General features: G+C 46.5%; 1 protein-coding gene across 1 annotated transcript in view; it reads left to right on the top strand.

The window, feature by feature from the left end:
• LOC149343966 (phospholipid-transporting ATPase ABCA3-like) overlaps positions 1-23,383 on the top strand; it is a 38,055-nt gene extending 14,672 nt beyond the window's left edge. The window contains exons 8-16 of the mRNA XM_089547113.1: positions 2,050-2,504; positions 6,450-6,575; positions 9,473-9,715; positions 11,286-11,459; positions 13,889-14,223; positions 15,276-15,463; positions 18,387-18,560; positions 19,883-20,141; positions 23,213-23,383. Of these exons, the coding sequence (XP_089403239.1) occupies positions 2,050-2,504; positions 6,450-6,575; positions 9,473-9,715; positions 11,286-11,459; positions 13,889-14,223; positions 15,276-15,463; positions 18,387-18,560; positions 19,883-20,141; positions 23,213-23,383 (2,125 nt within the window). The remainder of the gene's footprint in view (positions 1-2,049; positions 2,505-6,449; positions 6,576-9,472; positions 9,716-11,285; positions 11,460-13,888; positions 14,224-15,275; positions 15,464-18,386; positions 18,561-19,882; positions 20,142-23,212) is intronic.
• The last annotated feature ends 1,224 nt before the right edge of the window (positions 23,384-24,607 follow it).

Here is a 24,607-nt window from a genome sequence, read left to right as displayed (position 1 = left end):
TAGTACAGCGTTGTCCCAACTGATAAAGCTGCACGTTTCTTGGGGAAAACTGCTAAAAAATATTTGTCTGGTTCTTGCTCATATAAGGGAATATTCTTTGAAAAAATGCTGATAATAAGCTGCTTCCAATATCCATTCAGACTGGACTAGGTGAAAGCGCGAGAGAGAACACATCACGCACAAAGCGAGGACTGCGAGTAGAGAAGGCATGTGTGAAATGCCCTCTTTATTCCTCCTCGTCTGGTGCTCGATTTGCGGTTAGCTTTTCCTGTCACAAAGACGCTCACACAAACACATACTGCGCGGGCGTCTTAATTAATATCTCGTAAATTATAAATTGCAAAAGATCCTCGTCCCTATTCACTGGGTTTCCTACACACACATACATGATTTCATGATGAGTAGGAGGAGGTGGTACGCTGTAGTGAAAACATTTTGAAAAGGGCCCGCCCATTTATAATTTCTTCGCGGCGCGCGTAAAGGCACTCTACAGAGTTCCCCCCCCCCCCCCCATGATGTGAATACAGGTGCATTTGAAATTTTTAGCGTGCGAAATATTCCAATGTTAGGTAGCGGTCAGTATTCGGAGTATGCGATCAACTATACCGAGGAAAATAACATTGGCTGTGCTCGTACAGGAACATGCTGCAAGAGAGAGAAATCTCCTCATGCCAAAGCCTGTGGAGTTCCAAGGTAGAGTTGTAGATTAAAGCGTTCAGAAAAGAAGGAAATTTATGAGGTTGTTCGGCATGGCTGTGAGTGGAGAATATCTAATCCTGAAAGATAATCAACGCACCCTGAGAGATCACATGCAATAGGAGCGTTATCACTATTCTTACAACATGACGTTGACCTTGCCTAAAGCTCTTAGGTTAGCGATATGTTTGGTGCAACTGAGCATGCATAGTTAGCGCAGCCGCATGAAGCGAGAGGAATGGCGAAGGTGAAGTGGTATACCTCTGGCGACCGCGGTGGACACAAGCCTGAATTCAAATGCCTTGTCTTGAATTTGCAATTAAGCACTCCGAGGCCGCATCTATAGTTATAAATAGCTCCACATTCTGGTTCCCAAGAAATATATCTGTGCTTTACATGGAGGGAATAGTTGTCCGGTGCAGAACATTTGGCTGTTAGCGCAAATAAGCGAGCAGTATGAGAACTGTTCAGTTCTTTCAGGCTCGCGTCCAGGTCTCCCGGGTACACCTTTAAGCCTAACGCAGCCGCTTTGAATCTAGCTTCTGATTCTGGCATTTTTCTTCACTTTTCCTTTTATCAGGCTGGTCCTTTCTGTCGGCCTTGTTACAAAATACCTTAATGTTTCTTTTCTTTCGTGCGGAATTTTTGTCACTCCATTCCATGTATTTTATGCATACAACCTTAAATCATTTCCGTTTAGTATCACGGCTGCAATATCGCCATAATTCTGCTTTGCGCGACACATGTGAGCACGAGGTTCTGTTTCGAACTGTACGCCTCCTTCGTCCATCGTAGCCCACTACTGAGTACAACAACTTTTCGGGACAAATATCAGTGAGAGAAGCCATGTTTCTGGCTAACATTCCGGCCACGATTTGGGATATCTCAAGACTGTAGCTTTGACAAAAACAATCGAATGTGCTAATTGTAACTGCATGCCATTTGTACAAGCTGCGCTTGCTGCCTGAGAGTCTGTTGTTGCCAACTTTACTCACGAAGAGGGTTATGGACAAAAGCAGGGTGGACATGCTGTTTCGCTTTTGGTTCCAGTTAGATACTGCTGCATTTCGTCTACGTACGTGTGCTCGAATGTTGCGTAGCTCTCTATTTTTAGGAAGGAACGCAGGGTGTTGACAAAGGACATGCCGAAGCCCAGGAAAGTGCTTTTGAAAGAAAGAGTAGATCATAAAGTGGCTTCAGAGCTGGTTATCTTAGGTACGAGGGAAACGTTTGCCACTGTGACTGATTCACGTTTGGAAGTGTATTCAGTTGAAGCCAATCCAGCATTCATACTCACAACGCGCGGGTCTCATGATGAACTTTCTTGGCGCCTTTCACCCTTCTACGACACAGCGCCGAAGGGTGGTACAACCCGGCGAGCCCCGTGTCACGAAACGTGCTCTTGAACCTCCTCGGCACGGCCATGCTGCGCACCTCCTCAAACTCACCGACGGCCCGCATCAGCGCCCAGGTGTCCTTCCACAGCAACCGCGAAAGAACGGCCGAGGCAAAGCCTCCCGCAGAGGAGGAGCTGGAGAAGATCAGGTCTGTGATAGTGGGCAACAACGAATTCTGGAGTGGCTGGCCGGCGGCAGTGCTGGGCCTGGCCGCGTGTACCGTGGTCTCGTTCCCCGTGGCAGAGAAGCTGAGCGGGGCCCGCGACCTGCAGCTCATGACGGGCGTCTCTGGCCTGCTCTACGTCTTGAGCCACTTCTTGTTCGACCTGTTCTTCCTGTACCTGGTGCCCTTCGGTGTTTGCTTCACCATCTACGCGTTTTGGTACGCGGAGCTACAGGTCACCACCATTGGTGAGTTGCGAGTCGCATTGGTTCTCCGAGCATGATTTCGCTTTCATGATCGAATCTGTCATTAACTTACTGAAGTCTGCCGACACTTTGAAGAGTTAAATGCTGGGTTAGTTGGTAGTCGCACAATATAAAATAATTTTAGAGCCAAGAATACACATGAAGAAGACAACAAGGGGCGCTTCTGTTGTCTTCTGTCTTGCGTGTAGGCTTGGCGCTAAAAATCTATTTATAAGGTTGGTAGACACTGATCGCATGCAACATTTTGGGCTTTCGGTGTGGCGCTTCGCAGAAGAGATCATGCTGGCATCCTCTCTGATCCTACGTATAAAGCACAGTTCACAGATGCTGAAATATTTGGCTTTTTTGCCCCTATTGCGGTGGTTCTTTAGAGTGTGGCGTTCGGGTTCTGAGCCCTAGGACGCGGGACCGAATCCCGGCCGCGGCGGCCGCAGTTGAGTGGAAATAGAATGCAAGAATATTCATATGCTGTGCGGTGGCTTTGTGCGGAACAAATCCCAGGCGGCCAAATTTAATATGCAGCACTGTAGTGCGGTGTCTGCCATAGCCCGTGTTCAGCTTTGGGACACTGAACCCCACATAATTACCCACTCATTTTAAAGAGTTGCATACAATGAAAGGCATACAATGCGTAACGAAGCGTGCGGCCTGGCTGTCTTTGCGCGTGTTAAACATCAGCCGTACGGACTTTAGCTAGCGACCACATGGTAGCACGTCTCAAAAGTTAGCTTTGAATGAAAGCATGGCAGATTGGAACCAGGTTGTGCAAGCAAACATAATGGGGACCTCGTAGACTATCCTGATACAGTCAAGAAGTATTGTTGAGGTGTTTATGTGATATTGAAGTTTTATCGTCAACAACACATGGAAATGATCAAAACTAAACTCGCTGTTTAGAACAGCCGTCACAGAGCAAAAACTGTGTTGGCCATAAACTGCCATCGCAAAGGGAAGTTAGCCCTTATCCTATATCAGCTTATGCTTCATCATCCAGTATTTCAGTTGGTGCGGTATGAGTTTCTATCGCCAGGGCAGCGAATCGACCACCACACGGCGCCTAGAAATGGGTATCTATTAGTCAGGAGCCTAGCAAGCACAACATTACAATGAGGAGAAATGTGATAGATTGTCCACCCATGATTCAAAACGAAAAAAGCTGTTCCAATTAGGTCCGTAAGCTATTCTTACCAAGACGAGAATTTTTGTTTAAATTATTATTGACTACAGAATTTTTATTGTACGTATAAAAATGGTATGATCAAAACGTAACTCAGCGTTAAGAACACAGCAAGAGAAACCAGAACTACAGAAACCAAAACTAAGTTTGCATTTTATTCTTTTGTACTTTATTCCTTTGGAAGTTTGCCTTTTTTTCCTTTGGCACTTTGGAGTAAAATTACTGTCAAATATTAAGGATTTTCATTGAATTTCCTAAGCTTGAGGGAATTCGTGGAAGCTGCGTACCTGAGAAGCCGCGCGAGACCGCACACATTTACTAAAATATTTCAATCATGCACACGGTTTCACCGAGTGGGTGGTTTTAGGAAATTAAAACAAAAGTGGAAATCGCAGGTATGGTTGAAACATTGCGAAATATAAGTTATTCTACCATCTCCCCCTGCTAAATCAATCAAACCACAGAGCATGCTAAAACAACAATTAGTGTATATCCGAAACATGACATAAAATATTTTAGATACGAAAATATTGTTACGCGGCTCCCAACCGAAGAGTGAGGCGCAGTGAACGATGAACTTGCGATGATTTAATGGCCGCTGTGTTTTAAATTATCTCACCGCCATTTCACCACCAAAAGAAAACAACACGAAAACACAAGAAAGCAGTGTTTAAATTCCCGACTTATCGCGAGGAGAAAAAAACTAAACCGATAACGGTGCTTTGGGCCACCTCAAAAATCATTCCGCTCTTCATCAGATGTTTGAATAGCAGTGCGGAGCACCACATGCGGTGTAAAAATGTTTCCTTATAAAAAAAAAACCAATTGAATATCCCTAATTTATGCTCTAAGGAATAAATAACGAGGTCTTCAATGTGTTTTTCACGCTGCAGAAGCAACGAAATATAATCAGCCCGGGGGAGCATAGCGGTAGAAGATTTATGGCTATTATTTTTTTTTTGAGAGAGGTTTGATGTTTTTTATGGCGTACTTTAATTTTAAAGAAAACGTTTCTCGTTGTTCGTGTCCATTTATTTTCTAATACGCAGCCTGCCTGACAAGAATCAAGTGGACAGGCTATAGATTATTTTCCGCTTTCAAAAACTATTTTCTTGTGCCAAATACCATATCCAAGTTAGATTAGCTAAAGTCCCAGTTCTGGGCCTATCATAGTGAGGCTCTCCAATCCGCTGGCCATAAGGACACTTTCGCTCGGGATCTTATCTGTAGGGAAGGGGGGGGGGGCAGTCGTTAACAGATATGGTGAATATACAGCGCAAGGCAAAGACAAGGGACAGAAACAATGACAAACACATTGGCGCTGACTGTCAGCTGAATTTTTTTTCGAAAGCGCAATCAACGTGCAGTTGAAGAAGGGGGTAGAACATGAAGATTCAGGCCTGGAGGTCACCGCAATTCAGAGTAGTCGTGTAAATTAATGGAAACGTGAGTTATGGATGATGAACACGATAAAAGCGATAAAGTGGTAAAAGCAGTAAAATCGATTAAAACCGTGAGGGCCGTCACGTAAACAACAAAAAAAGAGTTAAGTTAGAAAGTAGTGCCACAAGTGGCAAAAAGGGGCTATAAAAATGGGAAAAAAAGGAAACAAGCCTTTGGTGATTACATTTCTTCAGGTAAAATATTTCGAGGCCGCTGACCGCACTCACTATGCGTGCCCGGCCGTGCCCAGGAATTTCATCTCTTTCTTGCGCAAAAGCAGAGATGTGCTGGCACACTGTTCCTTGGCATAATGCATTTCGAGGGCTTCGATTATTTCCCTGGCGTACGATCTCGTCCTTTTTCGATAATGACATATTCCTCAAAAGCGGTACGCTAAGTCATAATATCACAATTCGTGGTATTTCACAAGGGTGCCGGAAATTGCATTCTCATTTACGTTGTTTGCGTAATGGTCGTTTACAGCTCAGTGCTTTTTCTTTTTATTTTACCGCTTTTACCGTATTAATCATCTGTAACATGTTTTCATTTATTCACGCGGCTACTAGGAATTCTGTTGACCGCGCCGCCTTTATCTTCATGTACCGCCCCCTCCTTCGACTACATATTGATTGTGCTCTGAAATAAAATTCAGTTGACAGTCAGTGCCCATGTGTGTCTTACTGTTTCTGTCCCTTGTGTTTGCCTTGCGCTGTATATTCACCATGGAAAACCAAGTAGGCAGTCAACTCGCTCTAGCTTACAGCTAACTCATTCACATGCTTTATGCATCCCCAACCCTCTCCCGTAAAATTTGCAGAGCTTAAGGTGCGAGATAGAGCAGTGGCAATGCGAATTAGAATATTTGTGTGCAAAAGAGTTTATGCGTGAAAGCCACGGATATTGTTGATGGCTTAAATATTAAGCTAAAATTTACTGTGCACTTGCACCCAAGTATTCTCCTGAGCACTTCAATCAGCCGAGTCGTTTTCCAACCGAATTGTAGTGCACCACTTTACTTTGGGCTTCTTTTTGTGCATAACACGGCCGTTTAATGCGAGAGCATTGAAAACCTGATCGGGAAGAAATTGTGCCGTCGGAAGCTAAATTCCCTGATTAGCTGAATGGAAGTGACGTCAATATAGCTGATAATTCCCATCGACTGGAGGGAATTGACGTCGCCAGATATGAAGTCGCGTTGTCAACACAATGGGCAATTATTTGTCCTTGAGAACATTTTCGTCCAATAGCGGTGGACATAAAGCGCGCATTGCGAACGGTACACCGACTTTGCAATGAAATGTTCGCAGTGGCGCTCTACGTGATCATGCTGGCGTTCGCTCCAGTGGCGATATTCGAGCCGTACCTCATGGCGCTCCTATTCGATTCCGAGGGCGGGGCCTACTCCTGCGCCTTCGTTCTGCTCGTCCTCGCAGGTAAGACGGATCACTTCGTACAAGTGTAGGGATATGCAACACTGTCTTGCCGTCTTAAGCACCGCTAGAGTGGACATCGCTTATTCCACTGTGTAGAAACGGAGCGTTTGAGAAGTGTTCGCATCATTGTTCAACTTTGTAGCTCCACACCTACGACGTTCAGAAGCTGAGGTAAAGGTTGGTGGTTTCGTCGTGGCCGCGACAGGCATACTTTGATGAGAACAAAATGATAATGCGTCCATGTACAAAGTTTTAGCAATTAGAGCAAGGCCTTGAATGGTAGAAAGCCTTCTGGACGCCCACATGTTGCGTGTCTATAGCACAGCGCTTCATTGATATGTTGCGCTAATGAATCTCTATTTCACAGCACTCATTCATGAATGTATAGCAACGAACGCGACAACCACCAGCAAGTAGCTTTCAAGATATTCTGGAAAGTATGTGCAGAAATAACGCGACAAAGGTCAATGTTCGGGCTCACTTACCCCTTCCGGCCGTCTGAACATATCTAATAAACACGCGGGAACGGCACTAGAGAGACTGTCATACTGGTGGCCCCCCTTTCGTCTCATTAACATTTTGTTTTCCTGATAAAGAATGTTGCCATTTGTATGTAACATATCTTCACGTATGCCTCTTCGACACCGTGGCTACGCAATGCCTGCATGTCTACAGATGTATCCACAGAATCAAATGCTTTTCGTAATCTATGAAACATGTGTATGGGGGGGGGGGGGTGATATTCTGCCCATTTTTCTGTTGCCTGGTTGCCACTATAGATAAGCTTATTGGTCGAGCACCTTTTCAGAGAACTTTCTTGTCCTTTCGCTTGAATATAGAACAAGGTTACTGCAAATCTGTTATAGATTAGCGTATTTACTCGCGTATTGGAAGACTTGTTTCACCCTCAGGCACTCCAAACTTTGCAATCGTTCAATATGCGAAAGATATCCATAGCGAGGTAGAAAGCCGGTTAAATCCACGGAAGAGGAAGGGAGAAAAGGACTCCATCGGCGGTTGCTGTGGAAAGTCCAGCGAATGGCCGCTTGCAATTCTTCAGAGACCCCATACGGCGTTTGCTGTCACCTGTTCATAATTTAATCCAAGGTTCGACGCAAGCTCGTCAGGCCTATTGGTATCGCCATTATTCCGTTGATGTTTCGACCCACCGGTTGCTTTTTAATAGATAACAACAAAAGATTGGGAGTAGATTTTTACAAAGATAAGCACGGAGATCCATCGTGGCGTTACCACGCGAACCGCATATTATTTGCAGGCTTGGGTCTGAAAACGCAACTTCACACAGTCCTCATCCACGCGGCGATTCATCCCTCCGGAATGTCGCCGACCGTCTTAGACAGCATTTTAGCCAGCCGCCATCTTAAACGCTGAGGCTACGAAGTATTATTGAACGGCAGCAGGCCGCGTTCGACGTTGCTGAAAAGCGCGTTAGATGCTCAAGAATGCACCTTCAATCGTTTCTGCTCGTGCAGTAACAACGCCAAGGCTTTCGTATACCCGCGGATGATTGCATAGAACTTATCCAGAGCTCGTTTTCGCTGTCAAATTTATCGCCGGAAAACTACCCTAAACCATTCCTGGATAGAATTGTTGTCTTCCACCTTCAGCAACTAACAAGGGCCACCAGACGAGACAATGTCTTAGATGCAATCAAGGCGGAAAGCTGGGCTAGTTGGTGTGTCATCATTAATTAAAAGACTAGCTCATACCACTAGCACACAGACATAGAAGCAGACAGGACAAGCGCTAAACATCAACTAAGGATTTACTACGACAAACATGTACATAAAAGCACTTCGGTGGCACATGCGCACACTGGGTTAGAACGAGCACAAATTAATCAAAATGTGGCAAACTGCTCCTGAAATACAATGAGAAGAAGAAACCGGTCTGCACCATAAACCACGAGTGCAAGTTTGTTCCTTGCACTGCTGGCGCTGTATACCGCATACACCTCTCCTGCGGTACATGCTACGTGTGGCAGTCTGGACGCTGCCTAAATAAACGACTACGCGAGCACCGCGCGCTGGTGGATTCATTGGCGGGGGGCGGCTATTTGGCCACGCATTGTAAGCGGTGCGGGTGCGCGCCGGCGTTTCATGCCACGTGTGTGCTTGGTAGGGGAGGCACAACGCGGGATTTGCGAGGCGTACCACATTAACAGGGAAGGTGATAACTATGTCAGCACTACATCACTTGCCTTGACAAAAAAAGAAGAAATGTATCTCAGGAGAAGTTTGCCACATTTTGATAAGTTTGTGCTCGTTTTAGCGCAGTGTGCGCATGTGCCACCGAAGTGTTTTAAGTGCCTGTTTGTCGTAGTAAATCTCCAGTTGATGTTTATCACTCGTCCTGTCTCCTTCTATGTCTTTGTCCTAGTTTTATGCGCTAGTCTTTAGACCTTTCCTAGACCTTTTGCAAACGTCTCCATTCCATGGGATGGCATAAACGGTATAACTGTCAAACTCTCAGTAAATGCTAGGAATACAAAACCGCTCTCAAGAGTTCCTTTATATCAGTTTTACATGTGGCTGTCTGAGCTAATAAACATACTCGCACTTCTGAATTATTACCCTAAGTAATGTCCGAAACCGAAATTAATCTTTATGGCGTATCTAAGCCTGTTATTCTTTAAACTATCCATATATGTCGCATCCTCTGCCAGATATAATGTATCCGCACAAATAAGGGACAAATAACAAAGTATAAATGGAATTTGCTGTCTTTCTGAACTAAGCGCGTGTATCATGCTACTTTCCGTAATGGATACCGACTAAGCAGTTCACGCGGCTTGTCTCAAAGCTAGCCCCAAATACCCCAGCTCGGCATTACGTTTAGTGATTATGAGTACCGTCGTCTTCGCGCCCATCGTTCAGCGCCAGTGGCCGTCATCGCCTACAAGATTCTCCGATACCGTGTTACCGCGTGGTGGCTGCGCCCGGCCTTCATGCTGAGCGCCCCGTTCGCGCTGAACGAGGCCGCACTGAACGCTGTCAACCTGGAGCCGGCCGCGCGACTCTGCGCCACTTTCCAAGCCACAGCAGTGAGCACGCCTTGGACCCTAGACTCTTGCCGCCAGTGGATCCTGGACAGCCCTTACCTCGGCGAATGCTGCTTGCGTAAGTTGTCTGGCCAAGAGGCGCAGCATCGATTGCCGTCGTTCCCATCTGTACTACCACGGTCGTTGCGCTCTTTGGGGGCACAGCTGCCGGTTGAGAAGCATGGGTGCTTCTTTGGTGCTCTTTGGTGCCGTTAAAAATTTATGCCGAATGCCCAGTGAACGTACAATAGGTCATGTCCGACATTTTTGGAGAAAAATTTAGAATATTGGAAAATTGCAATGCTACAGTTCTGGAAGTATTGAAGGTAATGGTCCATCGTCTTTGTTTTGCAGTTTTTCCTTCGCTCGTATTGAGCAGTAAAGACTTCCATAAAAAGAGCAATGGGGAAAACTTTTGACGACAGCTGAAACGTTAATATCAAAAATATCCAAGCCTGCTGACTGCAGAATGGCGGATATATTGAATATATCGTAGTAAGATCTTACAATATATGAAAAAATTGCGCTCAAAAACTTTCCTGTTCAAATTTGCATTTGCACAGAATTGCTGGATGTGTTTCTTGCGATAGTAAGCCATCGCGGTGGCTCAGTGGTCATAGCGCTCGGCTACTACCCCGAAAGACGTGGGTGCGGTTCTGATCGCGGCGGCCGCATTTCGATAGAGCCGAAATGTTTGAAACCCCTGTACTGTGCGAAGTGAGTGTGCGTTAAAGAACCTCACGAGGTCAAAATTATCTGGGATCCTCTACTACGGCTTCTCATAGCCTGAGTCGTTTGGGATATTATACCCCATAGACTACAATATCATAATGGCTGGCTTTATTATAAATGAGCACAAAAAAAAACAAAATACCTGAGAGCGTCTGCGCTTGTTTTCATTTTAGTAAGAAAAGTTTGAGCAGCAGCAATGCGGAAACGAAACCCTCTGCTATGACAATTCTTCAGGCCACTAACAATATCCCCCTCTTTGAGAGAGAACGTTCCACTAAGAACAGCTTCTTCGCGACCTCACATATTTTGAAACTTTTCCTTGCGCGAGTGCGACCTGGAATAAATTAACCGCGCTCTTCCACAGCTGTTGACAACAAAGCGCACACAAAACTACGAGAACGGAGTACCAACTGACCTTATTAGGCTTTTCTACAGACCTTGTCCTTTACACTGCTGACTGACGTTCCATGACGGAAGCGAAAATTCCCCAAATCCGATATAAATACTCTTATTTATAGCCCTTTTTCTCTGCAGCAGCTTGAAGTCGTAGTGAATTTGGGATGAGTGCCGCAATATTAACTTTTATAATTCCCTGAAACTCAGCGAAAATTCCTTTTTCGCCAAATCCCATTTCCCAAATTGCACGGAAATCATAAAACTCCCTGAATGCACATCACTAGCACTGCTATTCTATCTTGACAAAATAAATTTTATCGAAGGGCGCAAGCAGTGCTTTTGGCCGAACTTTATACACATATAAGTAATCATTTTTTTTTTTGAATTCGTGCTTTAGTGTGAGTAAAGGAGTAAAGGACTTGCAGACTGCATGCCAAAACTTCGCTTGAAAGCTGCGAATTAATTTTAAATCACCTGGAGAACGAGCCTAATCGTTGCCGCCGTGCGCCTGTTATTAACAGGAGCGGTGAAAAACCCGCACGCTCAGCTGCACGCCCCGGGTGCCTTCTCGTTTTCCGCCGAGGGCGTGCTGCCGGATGTGCTGTACTTCGTCTGCCAGGGAGTCTTCCTGTTCATCGTGCTCAGCGTCCTCCACTCCGGATACGCCGCCAAGATTGCTGCAGTCGCCACCGGAGGTTTGTTCTCTTCGCGGCTTCTAATATCCTGTACAGTCATATCTCTTGCTGACAAATTCTGGCGCGAGTGGCAGGATGATATACCTGCAGTTGTTTTTTTGCCTATCTTCGTGGTTATAAATTTGATTATGCAAGATTACGGCTTTAAAAAATACAGAGCTGTAGCGGCGGACAGAAAAGAAATTACGGACGGTTTAGTGCGGTTACACCAAAGGCGAAATAGGTGCGTTAGCACCTAGGTTTTGACTTCAATTTTGATTTCAGTTAGAAGCTCTATTTTCAAAGTAGTGCAGGCTTCAGACAAATATCGGTGTAGACGGTGACTGGGGAACTAAATGCTTGCGCAGTAAAAGTGGAGGGGCACTTAAGCTCCGCCTTAAGGGCATGACGTCATAGCGTTAATGGGTTAATGCTCATATATGCGGAATTGGTCATTATCTATTTTCCACTGATATACCAATCTTCAGCACCCGCCTTGCATGCGGGAGGTGCCGGGTTCGATCTCCAGTGTCGCCGGGCACCCACCGGTGATACAATTGGTAAAAGTTATGCCCTACCTGGAACTCGGCTTCATTATGGTGAAATGCTTGGAAAATGGATGTTTGACCCCACCTTCGGTAGGAGAAAACGTATTGTGCCATGACGCTCTTCGGCCACGGATGTCCTTGCCCCATAAAAATTCATCATCGTCATTCATTATCGATGGCAGGCCCAATACCACTCCTGGCGCAGTGGTGCAGCGGTTATGCGATCCGCCACTGCCCCACCATGGCAGGTGCTGCCACTGGCGCGGCTTAGACCCAGACAGGCTTCAGACAAAGAACGGCGAAATCACCGAGTGCCGGCTCACGTGCACACGCCCTAATATCGCTGCACTACTGGCCGCTGTTGACACTCCACACCGCGTTCGTAATACCTGCGTGGCTTCTTGATCAGTCCTCGGCAGCATACACTGAACTAGGCTGATGCAGTCACTGCTTTCATCATCAGCAGCAGTCCAGCTACGTTACACTGCAGTAGAACGAGCTGTCGCCTTGATCACCGCTTAATTATGTCCAGTGCAAGTATTGGCTACCTATCGACGCAGACTTTCCTGTAGCCTTTTGTAACGGCCTCTGTTTCTTCCTTTTTCGAGCAAGCGCTGCTTTTTTGCTTAGATACGCACAAAAGGCGACGCACTACGAATTCGACACTGCGACCGGAAATAACGTGTTTTCCTTTTGGTGTTCTTTAGGCACATTAGAGAGACATTTCATGCGAGCGCATTAGGACGGCCATAAAGGCGACAACTCTCCGGCAGCTTCTGTATAAAGCCTTTACCTGCCAGGTGATGTTTAGAGTAATTCACTTTTCTCCACCTGTCAATCGTCAATGCAGGCAGGGGCTTATTATTTTTTATTTCCTTTTAGGTCGCCCCAACCTATTCATTGTCATTGTCAATCGTCCCTAAGCCCGCTATACGCAGTGGCACGGGCCGGGTCCATTTTTTCTTAAATTTCCTTCTTAGTCCAAAATAATGTTGTTAATCGACACTCTCTCCGCTGAACCTCTTCCATTCCCCTCTGCATTTGTAGCGCAGAGCAGGAAGACGCCGGACGAAGAATGACTCAGCAAAAGTGAAAATCACTCGCACAACAGCAGGCCTACATGGAGATTATACAGCCTTTTGGATTGCGGGAGCTATTCCTTGTGGCAGTGCCTGAGAAGAGCAACATCGCCTAGCAATGCATTGACGCATCGCTTAACCGCTACGCTACTGCGCCGGCAGTGCTATGACGAGAAGCCGCGATCTAACAATGTAACACATTTGTGCGTAGTTACGTGGCGAGAATTGGAATAGAATCAGAATTTGAATAAATTGGGGAGTGAAAGACAATGGGCTCAGAATTTAAATACAACAAGAACAGTAAGACTGGCGAGTGAAAAAGAATGTTTTCCAATTTATTCCGCATCAATCCAACTGATGGGCACTCATTTTTTTTTCTGGAAATTCTCAATCCGAGTGGATTGTATGCGATAAGGATGCGAGGAATGTATGTGTATACCTATATCACAATATAAAACCGCTATGTAAAAGAAAATGGTTTTGCAATTTACATCTCGTTTCAACATGCCTTCCGGCAATCATATTTCACAGTGACCATGGCATGGAGCATCTTTTTGAGCAGATGCAATAAGAATAACCAGTGCGCTCTTGTGCTATGCATATGGTGTACGAGTATAATAGGCTGTTTATTCCCTGCATAGCTCCTCGTTTTGGAGCGCCTATATATAGGTCTTTTCTGCGAGATGATGCTGCGCTTTTTTATCTAAGAAAATGTTTGAGTGCGAAAGAAGTGCAGACAACCGGTACCGCGTCTGTATAAGTGACGTGCAGTACGGTTTTAGTCTGACACATCTCTGAGATGGTCTGCAATTTGCCCTATTAGGATCCGGGAAGGCAGCTATAAAAGGAGGCGACGGCTTGGACGAAGACGTTCGTGCCGAGAAGGAGCTATCCAAACGACTCGCGGCGAGCGGTGCGTCGGCGGAGTTGGAGAACGAGGGTCACATTCTCGTGGCCTGCGACCTGTACAAGTCGTTCAAGGAAGCCAAGGCGGTGCGTGGTGTTAGCCTGGCGCTGCGCCGCGACGAATGCTTCGGACTCCTCGGCGTCAGTGGCGCGGGCAAAAGCACCACTTTCCAGATGCTCACGGGCCTACTGCAGCCAAGTGCAGGGGACGCTTACATGGCCGACGTGAGCCTCTCCGCCTCTCCCAGAAGGGTTGGTTTCGCTAGCTGTCCTCTGGAACCATAGAGGCATCCTCACCGTTATGGTAGCACAGAAGTTTGGATTACCCCATTGCAAACACAGTCGTCTTTGTGCTTTCAATGTAATGGTTTTAATGGTCCAGTTCAGTAGAGCACCCAGTGGTGTTGGCGTTGGTGGGCATAGAAAACATGGATCGGTCCAGAGGTTCGTGACATCGTACATAGAGCCGTGGAACGGAAAAAGATTAAAACATTACAAAATAAATAAGTTTCCCTCGAGGGATATTCGTGAAGATAATGAACGGTAGTTTCCCAATATTCTTGAAAAGGAAAGTGAATAACAGATGTATTTTTTTCTGGTACTGACCTACTGGGCAGAAACGTAAAGTTAAACGAAAATGGTTGCTCCATTGAAAACACAGTCGCCTTCTTGCTTTTTCATGCAGAAGCATTAGAAGTTCTATTCAGCGGCGATTCCGGCATGGACGCAGAAAGCGGAGTCGGAAACAACCTCATGTCGTCCCAGGCTCAGCCAGTATACAGTCAAAAATAGTTGAGGGCAGTGTTGGTATTGTAGCATTCAAATTTCACGAAAAGAACTGCGGGCCACTTTACTTGCCCATGAACCACAAACAGATACCCTTTTCATCTGTGAATAATCACTTATCACATTATCAAGAGGCTGACTACGGCAAAGCTTTTGCGCAACTTCAGCGTCGAATATGTTTCCAAATTAATTTATAAAATCCCGTCTATATGCATGTTTAAAATCATTAGCGTTATCTTATTTCTTGTACCTAACTTTACATATTTTATTGCGAATTGTGTTTACTAATAAGCGTCAATTTTTACGCTTGAACTTATTTGTTCATGCTGCGACAGCTGTTTCTTCATTCTTATGTTTTTTTTTAGTACGTATACGGGGTTCCTCCTATATCTTTTGGCTCTGAGACACCTTTTTGCAATTTATATGTGCAGTGTAACGTCGCCGATGCAATGAAATTAAGCAACTATTAAACCTTGATACTAATCTATGCGTACCTGCCCTGCGGTCTCATTGTGCAGTGGCAGTCGTTCATCGGATACTGCCCACAGTCTAACCCCTTCCTGGAGAAGCTGAGCGCGATCGAACACCTGCGGTTGTTGGCGCAGCTGCGGGGAATTCCCGCGCCGAACATCGAACGAGCAGTGCGGGCCGCCATAGAGCTCACAGACCTCGAGCAGCACGCTCCCAAGCCCTGCGGTCTATACAGGTGGGCACTGCAGTGCAGCCATAGAAGTGTTCGGGCGTGAGGCGGCTGTATAACGCTACTCAGGGCGCTCTCAGTGTGAAGTGCATTCCCTTGTCCAAAAATACAGCCTCGTCCTGTTGTCGAGCTAAGGATAAAACTGTTGATGCGGTCCTCTTATCCTGGAGGCATTGAAGCGTGAGGGTAGCAATCTGCTTTCCGGTCCACAAGTGAGCGGGCAACCTACACAGGGCGTTTCACGATTCGATGACGATTTAGATACGGAACGCATCGACTTGATTCATGTGCCGAACTTAGCGGTGCGTGTTCTGTGCGTTTCTTTAATCCTTCTCTTTCCTAAATGGAACAAATCATGTTGTTAAGCATCGTATGGTGAATGGGAATAATCGCTGTTTGCATAAATGAAAAAAAAAAGTTTTTCTATCGACGTGTATTAAATACGAAGCAGGCATCCTAATGGCGACGTTAATTGCACCTTGTGTTACCCGCGAGAATATAGATAGCAGAGTTGCTTGAAGTCAGGATAGACCGCTTCAGATGGCCACTCAAGACAGGAAAAATAGCGCACGGGGCAATAAAGACGCATACGAGCATAGAAGCACCGCATGACAGCGCGGACTGCTGCTGATTTTAATAAGCCCAAGGGAGGTGTTTTATGGGCGTCAAGCGTGTGTACTCCCTCTGTAATGAGAAAAGAAACCAAGGAGTTTATTGTGGCCCTTACTGTGTTGCTCGCTATGCGTCGCCAGTCTTCCGGATATTTTGCTGGTGAGTGGAAACTCTCTCATTGCCCCTTCCAAACCTGAGACTTCCGTGGATGCAATAATAGCTCCAGTGAAGAGCCTAGAAGCAAACTGTTTGGGCTGTATGCACTTTACCAAGACTTCCAATTCAATCCTAGTCGTTTCTAGAAGTTCCTAGTCGGCGGCCAGCGTTTCGCGTCTGGGATGTCACATGTGGCGCATTTGTATTCCAATGGATTGCTTTGCAATAAGGGAGAAATTCCCTTTAGTGCTTGAGCAAAGTGTGTTCCCTTGTTTCTGAAACTGGTGATCTCTCCGGCCCGACAGACGCAATGACCTATAGACGATTAGGAACGCTGCTTAGTGTTTTGAGCTGCGAATAGCTGCCTCGAACCAATGCGCCTGCTTTTTCACACTGAGCGTAGCCAAATCAGTGGTGTTAATTGCTGCTTTTCGGGAAACGCCCAAATCACACTTCCCGCCCCGTCACATTCACGACGCCGCCGAACGCGGCTACATTCACTAATTCCGCGTTCAACAGAGCTCCTCTGGCTGTGCGTAAGCGGATGGTCGCGTGGAATATTTGTTAGTCATCGGCATTGGAGACCTGCGATCCGAGAAAAATCGCACGCCAAACAAGGGCCCACCCCAAGGGTCACTTTTCACCCATACTACTATGATAGGCCTAGCTGAAAAACTAGAGAAGATCGAAGGCATCAGGCACGCCATGTATGCGGACGACATAACAGTCTGGACAAACAGGGGCCCCCTCGGGCAGAAGGAAGAAAGGCTGTAGTAGAACTTTTTGACGGGTTAGTTGGTACATTGTCTTGAAAGAATGTCGTACGCCAAAAAAGGACGAAACAGGAAGGAAAAACACAGAACATGCGCCTCTTTCCTGTTCTGTGTTTTTCCTTCCTGTTTCGTCCTTTTTTGGTGTACGACATTCTTTCAAGAAGAAAGGCTACAGGAACCGGCTTCCTGTGTAGAGCAATACCTGGGAGAATGAAGACTCGCATGCTCGATCGAGAAATCGGATCTGCTGCGGTTCTGTAGAGGCAACCAGCGAGGACCTGAGACTCGAGGTCAACCAGGAAGGAACCCATTTACCGGAAAAGACAGCAATAAGAGTCTTGGGCTGAGGGTTCAATCCACCCAACGCAGTTTTCACACTTAGACCCTGCCCAGAGCAATAAAGCTACAAGACGCACGCATGATCTCCCTCATCACCAACAGGCAATATGGCATGCGTGAAGAGGACATACTAAACAGTTCCTAGGGCCAGGTTGGTAACGCACTTGAAGAAAGCAGACGTGGGGAAGCACTGTAGTTCGCTTGACGTTTCAGCCTTCTTTCACAGACGCACGTGTGTGTGTGTGTGTGTGTGTGCGCGTGCGTGCGTGCGTGTGCGTGTGCGTGTGTGTGTGTGTGTGTGTGTGTGTGTGTGTGTGTGTGTGTGTGTGTGTGTGTGTGTGTGTGTGTGTGTGTGTGTGTGTGTGTGTGTGTGTGTGTAAACTGAGCGAGAGCAGCACGCCGCTTGTGCGATCATGGGGTTCAGAGCCCTACGGTGGCATGTGGTGTTCTTTGTGCAAAATCATCTTTATCTTCTATCTAAACGCACTCCCCCATTACTTTTTACTCGTTAAGGAAAGCGTTAATAAGAATACCATGAAAATTCTCACGTTACCAAATGCCTTGCGTGTACAGTCGGGGACAACAGACTCCGGACCACGTGTTCTTCAAACGAAGCGTATAGCTCGACTATCAGACAGCGGCTGGAGGCCGCACTTGTGGAGATGAAAGAACAAAAATTTAACATTTACCTCCACAAGTGTGGTCTCCAGCCGCCGACTAATAGCTGAGCTATCGGCTTCGTTAGAGGAACACGTGGTCCGGAGACTTTTGTCCCCGACTGTACCTCAAAAACTGTTTGTTGTTTTCTTACCATATCCGTGAGGCCCTCAACTTCCCTTTGTGTGTGCACGCGGGTGTGCGTCTTTGTGTGCATTAGTTCGCGTGCGTGCTTTCTGTCTCTCGCAAGTATTGTTGTATGCCGGCTCTTGAGTCTGTGGCGTCCATGGCTTGTTATCTTGCATAGAAGCATTAGGCTTGAATCTGGTTTTCAGTAAATGACCACAAAGGCTGATTTCATAATGGCTCCAACTCTTCCGTCCTCTATTAAGCGGCGGAAACAAGAGGAAGCTCTCGGTCGCGCTCTCCATCATGGGCAAGCACAGGGTCGTTTTCCTCGACGAGCCCTTTGCCGGCATCGACGTCGTCGCTAGGGGCAACCTTTCCGGCAATCTCGCAGCGATCCGCAGCGCAGCCAACACAGCCATCCTGCTCACCTCTCAAGGGTACAGTGCTGACCAATAAGCGCGCATGTCAGTAGACAGTTCTGGGCTGAGGATTGCGTGTTACCTGTGTTAGCCTCGGTTATACTAGCGGCAAAGTCAAGGGAAGCTGCGTTGCAATAAATGTGCCAGAGCAAAATATGCGTCAAACTCCTCCTCCTAATATGACCACGGTAACCTCAGCGATGTTAGATTGATTATTTAAGATTTCTGGACTACATTTTAAGCAGGAGAGTTTGGCATACCTTCAAAGCTCTGACGCATTTTTATGGCACACTACTTAAAGGACGTCACCGCTGGTGTTGTGGTTGCTCCTACTGTACTGTCGTAAGCCGCTAAAACGGTGGCCATTTTACAGGATTATTATTGTGCTATCCTCTAGGTATGCCGTACAGGCGGAATTCCGAAAATTGGAAGTGACTAATGTGTTCCAGACAACAGTAGCCATTGTGGAAATTATCTTTATGTTCGGTTTAACATCGCGATGCGACTGAAGCTGTGAAGGTCGCCGTAGCGGAGGGCTCCGGATTAATCTAGACCGCCTGGGTATCTTTAAAGTGCACTGACATCGCACAGCACACGCGCACTTTTTGCGTTTCGCCTCCATTGGAACGTGGTTTCCGCTGCCAGGCTTGAACCCGGGCACGGTGTCGAACCGGAATTTTTTAGGGTTCGGGTTTGGTTCACGCCTTTCGGATTCAGTTGCCGGTTCGGCCCCTAAGGCACATTCCCTTCCTCTTTGAACCGGTTCGGACGAGATCGAACCAGTTCTAGCAGCGTTACAGCTAGAAATGGCTGCGGCTTAGCCTAGCTAACTCTGGTTATGCAAGCGAAAGTCACGCTTGCATAACCAGCGTGATGAGAGTCAGGGCGATTCCTGATATTCCATGCAACATCAATAAAAAGGAGCTTTTGAGATGGCCGAGTAGCTTAAGGTGCGCACCGCCACTGCTTCGAATAACTACGGTAGTTTTTCTTCTTTTTTTACTGCGTTAGCAGTACAGTCGTCATTTCCGCGCTTGTACATGCCGGTGTGCTTGTAACTGAGCGTGTGCATGCGCGTGCGTGTGCAGCCTTCAATTCTTGATGCAAAATCCGCTGGGCGCACTTTCGGGCGTTCACTGGTAGAAATGCATTCCACCCACTTCACACAGGGTCCATCACATATTTTATTCCAGCACAGTCATACGTAATGTGTTCCGAGAGGTGGTAAGGCGCATTTCGCCTGGGGCGTGACGCCGGGCGTGGCGTGAACAGCGTGAAGCCAGTAGTTTCATATCTTTTGGCTTCGCGTGCGCTTATCTCTCACCGTACCGTGTCCGCAGCATGGAGGAGTGCGAGGCACTCTGCGACCGGCTCTGCATCATGGTTGCGGGGCAGATGATTTGCCTGGGCACCCTGCAGCACCTCAGACACAAGTTCGGCACCGGGTACACCATGCAGTTGGTGTTGAAACCAACTCCCGTGTCCCGCGACCGAGGCCGAGGGGAGGGAGACACCACCATTCGCGACAAGACTGGTCGCGCGCTTGACCATGACGTGGCCAAGTTGTTCCCCGGAGTGGTTCGCCTTGGCGCTCACGACGTGAGACTTTTCCGGCCCTGTTAAAGGCCAAATTTATTTTGCTGCGACTGTATTTTACTTTTAGCAATACGTTCGTCGAGTACCTGTTCTTCACTTCATTGCGTTAAGGGGAAGAAGCTCTTGAGGCGAATCTAGGAAAGGAGAAAATGGATAGAATTAGTCCAGATTGTTTCCGTCTGGGCCAGTTGCTTCTGCTCTACCCAGGCGCGTTTCTCACTGACCTTGCAGTTTCGCCTCAACTTCGCACGGTGAGAAAGGTTTTCTTTGAGGATCGGGGCTCTGCTGCAATTTGCATTTTGTTTGCGGATGTTGAAGGTACAGTGTTTTGTTTCCTAGTGTGCTTGCGTGTTCATCCATTAGCATTCATCAGGAAAGCGCCCAAGCTTACAATTCCTAATGCATGAAAATTATCCTCGAGCAGCCTCACTTTAATAAATGTGACGTATGAGCAACTGAAAACAGCACCCGAAATACATTTCAGTGCGCGTAATTCTGCTCAAATCCTATGTAGTATGACTATTAGGCATTCAGCTTTGCCGCAACACTCAACCGTTCGCTAATACGCTTGCAAATATTTGCTTATTGTTTTAGGATTTATGGACATTACTGAAAATTGTTTTATTATGGAATCGCATCTCGACAACAGTGTGCGGCCGGGGCGAATATTGAATAGTGTATGAATGAAACCCTGCGTCAGCACCGATGTACCGGGAAATGGTTCAATCGTTGGAGCGCTTGACGGTGTTTCTAGTTTAGAAGCGGTCGTTTGGAGGGGAAGGAGTGATACTACTGCTCAACGTTTCCCTCTTCTTGTTGTTTCCCTCCCAGTGTGCGTCACTTTCGTCGTTGCCTGCGTTGATAAAATGCTGAGTTGAACTGAAGATCGCATGTTCTAGACTGCTTGCAGGCTGCATTAAATGCATCCCAGAAAATGCATAGCGCCTTCTAGGACTGTCCATAGGTGGCGGTAGTTATTCTCCAATCTTGGAACCTCCACCATCAGCCGCTTTTCTAAGCTTGTCATAGCGAGCTACGGCGCTTGCCGAGGTTCGCCGGCTTTTGTGCGTGGCATAACAGCTGGTATATTATGAAGATTCCAATTGATTACATGCGTTTTGATTTCCTGCCATTCCTCATCAGATAAAATGACACCACGCCCCACATTCACTGTTGATTACTGGCTTAAGCCAAGGGCATAGATTCGGTTTAGCCAATGGCTAAGGGCAGACATTTTGAAAACTTCATCAAAGTGGGAAGTAATCGTTATTTTAGACCGGCCCAGTCTGTCCAGGTTGTGACCGGCAGGTAGTGACCGCTTATCTGGATCATGAGAGGGAAATAACTAGAAGAATAAGAATGGGGTGGAGCGCATATGGCACGTTCTCTCAGATGATGAATGGCAGTTTTCCAATATCCCTCAAAAGAAGTGTACAGCAGCTGTATCTTACAGGTACTCACCTATGGGGCAGAAACGTGAAGGCTAACTAAGAGGGTTCAGCTTAAGTTAAGGACAATGCAGCGAGCTATGGAAAGAAAAATGACAGGTGTTACGTTAAGAGATCGGAAGGGGGTGAAGTAGGTGAGGGAACACACGCAGGTTAATGACATCCTAGTCGAAATTAAGAGGAAGAAATGGGCTTGGGCAGGGCATGTAATGCTAAGGCAAGACAACCGGTGATCCTTAAGGCTAATGGAGTGGATTCCAAGAGAAGGCTAACGTAGCGGGGGGCGGCTGAAAGTAAGGTGGGCGGATGAGATTAAGAAGTTTGCGGCGATACAGTGGCCGCAACTGGCACAGGACGGGGTTAATTCGAGAGACATGGGAGAGGCCTTTGCCCTGCAGTGGGCGTAGTCAGGCTGATGATGATGATGAGTCTGTCCAGTGCTTACCTCCGAGGAAGAGGATGGCGTGAGCACGCGCTACATATGCGCCGACGACTGTGCCATTACTTTCGTCAAAAAAAAAAAAAAATCTCCGCAGCCATCGCTAGAATTCGCGGAGAAGAACGAACAGATTAAAGATGATGAAAGCGATCTTGTATACACCACAGCGCAAGTGGCTACTAGCTATGCACGCCGCGCTGGATGATGCGGCGATGGCCGAGCGGTCTAAGGCCGAGTGGTAAGCGAGGTTGATTTGTCTGAGCTGCCACCGGTTCGAATCCCTCTCAGAGCTGCAGATTTCTTTCCGCTGGATACGATTCGGGCAGACAGTCTAGAAATATTTTGAAGAAACGCTCCTTCATACCCGGCTCCAGGTTCGTTCGATATTCGCTTTAATTTGGCAACAATGAGAGCTCAAAGCGTTTCGCGTGAAATAAGCGAAGAATCTGCACGCAAAATAATAAAATGCGTCTTGCGAAACAGTACATTAGCAACACTGAAGACAGCCAGTGTTGATAGCTTTGCGGCTGCCTTGATTTAAACGCTGCTTTGCTGGTGGCGTTCTCGATATTGGCGCACTTGCAGTGAAATTGCAACCGCATCAAAATTAGTGTATCTATTGCATAACTGACGACGTTACGTGAAAAGCTGCTCAGGCGGTAGTAAGAGACCAATAGCGAACAGATGCTGTCTAGCAGCGTGTGCATGTCGTCGATCAATTGAGTGCGATATTCGATAGGTGCATATAATGTATAACGATTTCATGCAACAGTTAACTTTTTTTTATTAGGGGGGGGAGGGGGGATCGGTTGTACTTTCATTTCCTTCGGAGACAAGTTATGAGCTAGCACTCTCATGATTTTTGATCAGTGAAGAGGTATCGGCATGTCACACGCTGCTTGGATTTGACTGTTGAATTTGGTATGACCGCGAGATAAATTCTCGTGACCTAAGCCATTCTTGCAGTAACCGCATTCCGCACGACACTAGCTACGTTTTACAATTTCCTGCTTCACAATCCACATAGTAACCACGGCTGTTAGAATTTCAGTAATAGGCCGCCCATTATTATCACTATAGGCTTGGCAAATACCAGTAATTGGGGTTCTCTGTCAGATCATGAAAGCGGCGCCGTATCACAGACTAAGTTGCACTTTGCTGACAGTTATCTATATTTTGCGTTCCAGAACGTGCACGACTACCACATCACGCAGAAATTGCCCTGGAGCACGATGTTTGAGAAGATCGAAGAGCTCGAGCAGTCGTTCACGTTCTCTCGTGTCCTGATTCAGGACACGAATTTGGAGCAGATCTTCATTGGATTCGCTCGAAAAAGAGGCATGCCTGGCGGAGCCTGACATACCTCTGTCTACCGGGACATGTGTTTCAAGATCTTTGTGGAAACTTAGTAATGTTATATCATGCGCATATATTCCCCTCATCACGTATTGCAAGTGTTCATAAGCCACTGTCATTTTTTATCATGATTTAATTGCTCTTCCGCGTCGGTTCTTCACGAGCAGAAACTGTCTCGTGCGCTCCAAAATCACCCCTATTGGCACCTGTTGCCGAAGTGGGACGATTGCGTTACCAACGCACTAGGTACACACTGTATTGCTTTGTGCGTGCCTATTCCAAATGTAAAGCTACCGAAATACACTGGAAGTGTGCCGTGCTCGTCCACTGCTGAGCGCGTAACCGTGTGTCTAGCACACGCACTTGTTCTAATGTGACTGTACTAAAAAAAAAACTCTTTGGTTAATCACAATTCGTTCAACGTTTAAGTGCAGTTCGGACCTGGTATAATAAACTGGCTACCATCAGAGCCTGTACTATGACCATATGAAGCATCTAAATATTCATTTCTTGAATATTTCGTGAAATTTCATGAATAAATTTAGTTGTAAGTCAGCCCTGTGTGTTTCTTTTCTTTCTTTGTCCTTGTCTTTTGCGCTGTGTTAAGGAATCTAAATATTTTAAAATTCCTAAAAAATTTCCACAACATTAAATGTGTAGTTATTAAAAAAGGAGGTTCTTTACAACATCCATTAAATGGAAGTACAGCTTTCTGGCCTAACCATGCTAGTGAAAGAAGCGAGAAGTTCGACGTTTGCTCGCTACTGCTAAAGTAATATTCAGTGATAAACACTCATATTGCAAAGGAACGTGCGATGCAGTCTTCCGAACTGACTTACGTTGGTAGTAGCAAGCAACGTTTTTAGATCCCTTTTTATCGGCCCGGGGGAGCTTGCAAACTGAAAGGGATCTAAAAACGTTGGTAGCAAGTGAGCACTCTCGCATGAAAAGTTTACGAGCATCCTTCTATAGATGCACATATAGCGATAGTTTAAGTTTTGTAACTGTAGTTACGGAACTCTCGAGTAGGTATTTGCTAAGCACTGCATCAGGCGCTGGTGACGAGCGGCTGATATCCGCCGTTGGATTGTTTATTGGAGATAAGCAAGAGTTAAACAGAAACTGTACATAGTTGTTCTCTCTGGATCACGTCCAATTTCCATCAGCGCACATTTTAGGGATGCAGACCTATCGATCATGGCCCACTGTGCTCGAAGGGCAGCGCG

The sequence above is a fragment of the Amblyomma mixtum genome, chromosome 5 (genome assembly GCF_055824585.1).
Source record: "Amblyomma mixtum isolate Tamu chromosome 5, ASM5582458v1, whole genome shotgun sequence".
In the NCBI taxonomy this organism is placed as follows: Eukaryota; Metazoa; Arthropoda; class Arachnida; order Ixodida; family Ixodidae; genus Amblyomma; species Amblyomma mixtum.
Note: the sequence above shows the minus strand (reverse complement) of the source record. Positions and strands in the feature narration are given on the sequence as shown.